The sequence below is a fragment of the Eumetopias jubatus genome, unplaced genomic scaffold, assembly GCF_037043125.1.
Source record: "Eumetopias jubatus isolate StellerSeaLion01/CBP00866 unplaced genomic scaffold, mEumJub1_p1.0 scaffold_6, whole genome shotgun sequence".
NCBI lineage: Eukaryota > Metazoa > Chordata > Mammalia > Carnivora > Otariidae > Eumetopias > Eumetopias jubatus.
The window spans coordinates 26485600-26493449 of NW_028274812.1; the positions used below are offsets into that span (position 1 = coordinate 26485600).

Sequence of the window (7850 nt, forward strand, 5' to 3'; positions counted from 1 at the left end):
TCTAGTTGGCTCTGATGGAGACAGATGACAAGAGCTAATCCTTCACGGTTCCATGAACTCCCTCTCCCCAGACACACACAGACATACACACACACACACACGCAGACAAACCATCTGTGTCTTGGGATTACAGTTGCATGAATGTTGCCCCAGGGACCCACCAGGGAAAGCTACAGGTTTGAACAGCTCCAGCCCTGGAATCAAAGGCCTTCGTGGGGGGCGTTGCCTGTTGCTGGGCCCAGGCAGTTTGAAACCAGTCCCACCAGTGTGGCTAGGAGACCGATGCAAACTCCTCATGGGTTTCTCGGAGTGACACAGAAACAGCCCAGTTTCCTTTAGGGAGTCAGGAGAAGTCAGCTGGGTCAAGGGGCAGGGCGATGACACTAGTGGAATCATTTAGACATGTGTCCATATAAGCATAATGTGCGGGGGGAAATGCCACCATAGACGTTTGTAAAAATTGCCGGGAGTGAAAGACGTACAGAGAAGCCTTCCCAGGAGAGGGCCCGTCAAAGTCAAGGTGAGGAAGAGCTTGCCAGAGCTATGGTTTAAGAAGCTGAACCCTTGAAAAATGTCTTAAATATCATAAAACCCCATTTAAGAAATCTTAAAGCTTTGTATTCTATCATTCAATAAACTTTACTAGTGCTCATTAAACCTTGCTTTGCTGCCCACCAAAATAATAATAATAATAATAAATTTAAAAAATAAATCTTAACAATATGGGATATAAGGACAAAGAGAAAAATCTTGGATACTGGAACATATCTCATGGAGATTAAGAAGAAACCTTCAAAGAAAACTGTGACAACACAGTCCCAACCAAACCACAATATCCTAGTTAAGCTTTGTAGCTATAACTGCCTGAATTAAAATGAAATTATTCAGAAGTTATAAGACAAAACATCTAAACAATGACTTCTCTGCCTTGAAAACACAGATTGCACAGATACAGTCTAGCTTAGATAGAAAGATTTCAGACGTTCGAGTAACGCTGAATTCTCTCCTGTATTCACCTGCTTATTCAGGGGTGGAGGAACAGGGACTACAGGAACAAACAGGTTTCAAAAGAAATGTTTAATAATGAAAAGTTGATTGCACTGTCACTATTTGACCCAGCAATTCCATTCCTGGGTATAGACCTAAGAGAAAGACATCCATACAGCAAAACCTATGCACACAGATGTTCGTAGCGGCATTATTCACAGTAGCCAAAATGTGGAAACAACCCAAATGCCCATCAACTTAGGAATGGATAAGTAAAATATGGTATATCCATACCATGGACTATTACTTAACAATAAAGAAGAAAGAAGTACTAATACATGCTACAAAATGGATGAACCTTGAGAACATTGTTTTAAAAAAAAGCAAAGCACAGGCTCCAAATGGTGTCACTTAGACCGAGCTGCCAAACTGGGCTTAATACCCAATCTAATTGCAGTTTCAACCTCCCCCACAAATGGGGCCTTAACCGGTCAGTCAGGAACATTTTTCTTTCCATCTCACCCGGGTCCTCTCCATCCCCCAAAGAAAGATGAGGGAATCTGCATGATACGGCACGTTGCTCCCCCCCCCCCCCCCCCCCCCCGCCCCCAGCCAACAGCCTTGTTTGGAACAATCCTTTTGTTTTGCTAACTTTCTTGCTCCCACCCTCCATCCATAAACACTTTCCTTCCATTTTGTTTTGTATAACTTCTCAGAGTGCAGCTGTACTTGCTAGATGGGGTGTTTCCCGATTCATGAACGATTTATTTATTTATTTAATAACAATGTTCATTGCACATTTTTTATGAAGGCTTTTAGATACTTGAGAACATTTTTCTAAAGATTTGCTTTATTTTTGGAAGCGAGAGAAGAGAGCACGAGCAGGGGGGAGGAGCAGAGGGAGAGAAAGCAGCAAACTTCCTGCGGCGCAGGGAGCCTGATGCAGGGCTTGATCCCAGGACCCTGAGAGCATGACCTGAGCCAAAGGCAGGCATCTCACCAACTGAGCCACCCAGGTGCCCTCATGAACCATTTAATAAAGCCAATTCGATCTTTACATGTACTTGGTTGCCTTTTGTTATTTAACGAAATTATAATACATGAGACAAGCCAGTCACAAAAGACCACATACTGTAAGACTGCGTTTATTTGAAAAGTCCAGAAAAGGCGAATTTATAGAAACAGAAAGTAGATTAGAGGTTACCCAGTGCTGGGGATGGAGATGCGGAGTTACATCTAATGGGTAGCGGGTTTCTTTTTGGGGTGATGAAAATGTTCTAAACTTAGATTGTGGTAATAGTTGCACAGTTCTGTAAATACCACTAACTTTGTATCTTTTAGATGATGAATATTACTGTACGTGAATTATATCTCAATAAAGGTGTTTAAAAGAAATTTGATTGCACTAACTTTAAAAAATAAAATGAGTTGGGCTTTTAGATTTAATCAAAATCAAGCACAACTCAAATTGGATTAGACTATCGGTAAATGGTTTCTGTAAATGTTGGCAGGAGAGAAGACATGGCTGACTCAAAGAGATGGAGAGGAAGTAGTAGAAGAAAGACTTAATCCAGACTTGGCAGAATGAACGAATTGATGTTCAACAACAAACCACCACTAGAAATTAGAGCTGGGTTCAGGATGCCAGCTCTAGAGACCAGAAATTGACATACAACTTCTACAAGCATCGGTCCAGACTATGGAATAATAGCTTCATGCAACTACGGTGTACAACCCTCTGCAGACATAGCTGCTACAGAACAAAGCGAGGTAATTCCACTGAACGGGTTAGTTCCATATCCTTGTGCCACAGTAAGAATTCAGGTACCAGACAAAGGATACAATTTCCAGTGACAAAAATGTCAGGCCCAATGTTAATGAGCCTCAAAATAGACCACAAGATCTCTAATGACCTCCAGTGGTTACAGCTAAAATTGCGTGGTTTATGATACCTGAAACTAGAACATGATGTACCACAAGCAATTATGGATGTGGGTTTTGGTCTGTTATTTTATCTTAAAAGCTGTAAAGTTGGAGTAAAAGGAAACCTAGCCAATGACTACTATAAAAAGTTCCCTTCCCTGATTTTTAAGCATTGACGAAAGAGCCTATTTTTCGGTGGCCTGTGTTTGCAGCCTCTTTCAACACAGCCAGGAAGGTGTGTCTCCCTCCAGTGACTTGGTGACTCCATCAGGGGCAGTCTCTTAACAACCCACCATGCACCCCCGGATGCAGGAGAAAGCAGACACGGGAGAAGGTGAGCAAGCAGGTAGGAGAGATGAAACGGCTGATTGAAAGAGACGGGAGAGAGGAAGTGTGAGAAAGAGTGGAAGGCAGGTATTGCCAACTAAAATAAGCCAATTTTGTTTTGCACAACTCCTGATACTTTCTGGAAGTTACCTAAGAAGTTTAATGGTTAGCCTCTCCCAACAACCTCACTACCAGGTTGCAGTGAAAACAACTAACCCCAAATGATGCCATACCTAGAGTTTCCCTAAACACACCTAGCCAACAAGCCCCAACCACATTCATACAGTCTCCTCCGTGGGCTTGATGAAGTCCCAGCTCTCTGTCTGGGCGAAAGGTTTACTCAATTGAGAAAGTACAGTGTTCCAGAAAGGGGATTCTACTGTTACCCTCCTTGAGAGCCTCAGGCTACCCAAAATCCCCAGACTGACAACGCCATTTGCTTGGGGATAAAGCCTTATACAAGCACCTGCTACAGGGCTGGCTGGATTCTTCAACCAGGTCCAGGCATGTTGGAGGGCTGTCTGAAACATTTTCCGTCCCACGTCTGAATAGCTTTAATTTTACCAAAGAGAGTGCCTTTCTAACATTCATCTGACACATGAACGAGTTACTGGCTGTTCTGATAATAACTAATGTCTGAAATTTGCTATGCTCATTAGCAAAGTATCTTGTAACAATTGAGACATTGTGACCTTTCCAACACAATGCTAGCTAACCACCCTTGGAGTATTAATTCGTGATGAAAACACTAGCTGTTCTTGCATGCAATTTCAACTAACACTTTCAAATAGCACACCATTTCTGCTGGAGTATTTGAAAGCAAACGACAGACACTCTAGGAGGCCACGGTAAGAATAAGAACAAGGACCTGTTGGCAACCATGGCCACCGTCGATCGAGTCTTGTGCATATTCCTAAATGTTGCTACCATGGTCATTCCTTGGGTATTTTTCAGATCCATCCATTCGTGTAACAATTATTTATGGACTGCCTATGTGCCAGATGTCTACTTGAACTATACTGTCCATCCGTCTGATAGTTCTGAGGAGAAGCCAATATTCTAAGGGAATGTTAAAAATTCACTGGCTAAAGCTTCTGAGTTTTGCAAAAACCAAACATCCCACTGTGGTAGGAAGGTGTTAGAGCCCCCAAGGTTCCATTTCATCCTCAAGGAGAAAGCAGCACTAGAAGATTCTGTTCATAAACCTTAAAATACCAATTGTTTTATTTGTTCCTTCTGGGGGGGAGGGGAGAAACCCTAGAATGTTATATAAACATTTTACTATATTTTATTTCCTTTAAGAACCAATGATAATTGCATCCTTAGGGTACATTTACCTTAACTGTGATTTGGTGCATCGTAAAAAAATCGTAAATAAGAATTCTTGACGTTGCTTGCTGGTCCAGAGGTCAAACCAATGACTTATAAGAGCAACTCTTTCCTGAAAGAGCTGTAAGGGGGAGAAAATATCATTTTCCTGTAGAGTTCAGTCTATTCTTAGTTGCTAACCAATCCTTTGGCAATCTCGCAAACTCACAGCTAATATTTGCACGTTACAGTTCACAAAGCACTTTTCACTACGTAGGAGGGGTCTCTTCCCTCAGCTTAAGGTGCTTTTATCTGGGGAGAGAGACAAGCCCAGGCTTGTTCGGTGGGCTGGTGGGAAAGGCTGGCCAGGGGATATGATTACAGTGGGGCCTTAGGAGAGGGCCCCTTTGGAAAACAAAGAGGTAATGAATCCTGGCTCTTGTTTCTACCTAAACGAATGTGGCCTGGGGAAACAGATTCCAAACATTTCATCTTGAAAACACATACAGGCTACACTTGAATTGTGAAAACAGGACCATTTGAAGTAGGTATGATTTTACTAACCCACGGTCCTACACCTTCATAGTTCCCACCAAAACCAAAGTCAATAAATATTGCTAAGTAGCCATTGTTAGATGCGTCTCTAAGGAAGAGATACACCAAGGACCAGGGTCCCCCCAAACCTGGGTTTCAGTCCAGCGTTGCTCAGATGACATATACAAACCCACTGGCTTTCTTACTGGGTCAGGCTTGAGGCCCAGCCTGGCTAGTGTCCTTCCCTTGGGAACAGGCCTGAACCACGCAAGTGCTGTGGGCCTTCTCCATTAAGGGCTGGCAGAGCTGCCTAAGCCTAAGCCATTCAATGACTACTTCCTGACTACATTTCAAAAGAGTGGGCATCCGCAGGCCATCAAACTGAACTGTTGGCATGGGAAGGAAGAGAAGGTTAAAGAAATATGCAGAGAATTAATTACACATTAATACTCTCCACACCAAGCACTACCAAAAGCACCTCCCCTTGTCTCCTCCCCCAGTATACTGTGTGTTCTGGAGCCTTCTATTGTCCCTAGAGGTACAGAGGAAAAGGGAGGCAGACCTTGAGTCTCCCCATAAAGTAGGAGTTGGAGACTGGGGTGAGAAGAGACTGTTTGGGGGGCAGACAAGTGCTGGTTTATTTTTGTTGGAAGTGACTCCAAAACTAAATTCTTTAGAGGTTTCATTGTTGTTGTGTTTTATGGCAACATGAGACCCAATATATCACAGTAAAATTGACCTTACAAGTTAAACTTGTTTTGTCCTAGAGCATGTAATTTACCTGTCTATTTAATGACTTGTTGCTGAAAGGTGTCCAGGCACTGAATCTTGTGTGGAAGCACTCCATTTCCAAGGTTTTTCTAGAAGAATCCCCAGCTGACATCTCAGCAAATTATTTTCTTCCAGCCCTAAGAAGTATAGGTTCATTTCAATAGATGCTTAATGAAGATCACCTAGAAACATCCAGTATATTAGTGTTGTCCTTATAGGAATTATCTAATTGCAGCCATTCATTTACATCTCTATATTTATAGAGATAAAATTACAGCAAATCATATATATACATCTCCGTGGAGGATAATCCACACAAATATGCACAAGGAGTTCATGAACTCCAAGTCATTGCAATTTACTCTGCTCTCATCTGTTTGCACCCAAATATGAATCTAAACCAGAGTTGTGTTTCACTTTGCTGGGAAAATGACTCAGAAATTGGAACAATTCTTTACCAGCCAGGAATACTGGTTTTTTTCTTCCCCGGAAAGCAATAATCTGAAGGGCTTAAAAAGGGCACTCCACCTACCTATCTTTTTAGGACACAAAGAGGACATAGAGAACAAACTTAGGCTGATGTATTAGTCATCCATTGCTGTGTAACAAATGACCCCAAAATTTAATAGCACAAAACAAAAAACCTTATTATCTTGGAGTTCCCGTGGGTCAGGAATCTATGCACAGCATAGTGGAGTACCTAGTCAGTCTGCTAGGGCTGCCATAACTAAATATCACAAACTGAGTGCCTTGAACCACAAAAATTTATTTTCTCACAATTCTGGAAGCTAGAAGTCTGAGATCAAGGTGCTGTCAGGGCTGGTGTCTGATGGGACCGCTCGGCCTGGCCTGTCCACAACCACCTTCTCTCTGGGTTCTTACAAGGCCTTTCTTCTGTGCACAAACCAGGTGGGATGGGCGGGGGGTAGAGAGAGAGATCTTTGGTGTCTCTTCCTCTCCTTATAAAAATACCAGTCCTATTGGATTGAGCTCCCACCCTTATAACCTCACTTAACCTTCATTACCTCTTTATAGCCTCTGCCTCCAAATATAGTTACACTGGAGGTTAGGGATTCAACATGAAATTTGGGGGGGGGACCCAATTAAGGCCATAAGGTATCAGGGTTTCTCATAAGGCTGCAGTCAAGACGTTGGCTAGGACTCCAAGCTCATTTGAAGGATCTGAAGCTCTTTCATGTGGTTGTTAGCAGAATTCAGTTGCTCGTGGTTTTAACCAAAGGATGTTGATAAAGTGAAGATGTGTGACTTCTGGGCCTAGGCCTTAAGAAGATTTGCAGTTTGTCTTTTTGTATTCTTAGGATGTAGCAGCCATGTAAATAAGCATGGGCTAGATTATAGCATAATGAGAGACCATATGGAGAAACAGAGGTTGAGCCAGCCCAAAGCTGTTTCAGCCAACCCAGTCAAAGCACCAGATGTGTGAATGACGCCATCTTAGGTATTCTGTTCCAACTGAGCTCCCAAGTGACTACAACCATATGAATGACCCAGACTATAACAGGCAGCAGAAGAAATGTCCAGGGGAGGCCAGAAAACCCACAGAATCATGAAAAATAATGATTTCTGTTTCAAGCTACCTAGAATTTTTTATCCAGCACAGACCGACAGAGCCATGTGCTGGTGAGCATCCAGAATAGTCACATTCAGCTGGTGAAAATGCAAATTGGTATAAGTACTTTGAAAAATGGTTTGGCATTATTTGCTAAAGTTGAACATGTGCATACAATTGACTCAACAGAAAAACATGAACATGTGGACCAAATATATCCACAAGCACATTCACAGTTACATTGGATAGCTCTAAACTGGAAACAGTGCAATCATTCACCAGCAGCCGAATAGATAAATATATTGTCATATATCCGTGTGCTAGAATGCTGGATATCAATGAACAATCTGCCACTACACACAACAATATGTGTGAATCACACACATAAGACATTAAACAAAGAAGCTGGAAATAACAGACTACATTTTAT

The 7850-nt window shown here is 42.3% G+C and overlaps 1 protein-coding gene across 2 annotated transcripts in view; it reads right to left on the bottom strand.

The window, feature by feature from the left end:
- Nucleotides 1-5962, bottom strand: part of ECT2L (epithelial cell transforming 2 like) — a 62965-nt gene extending 57003 nt beyond the window's left edge. Inside the window, exons 1-2 of one of the 2 annotated variants that reach the window (XM_088024241.1) lie at nucleotides 5861-5962; nucleotides 4575-4687 (exon numbers count right to left, since the gene is read on the bottom strand). In XM_088024241.1, the coding sequence (XP_087880367.1) occupies nucleotides 4575-4687; nucleotides 5861-5962 (215 nt within the window). The remainder of the gene's footprint in view (nucleotides 1-4574; nucleotides 4688-5860) is intronic. The other variant, XM_028121357.1, reaches the window with a different exon arrangement.
- Between the last annotated feature and the right edge of the window lie 1888 nt (nucleotides 5963-7850).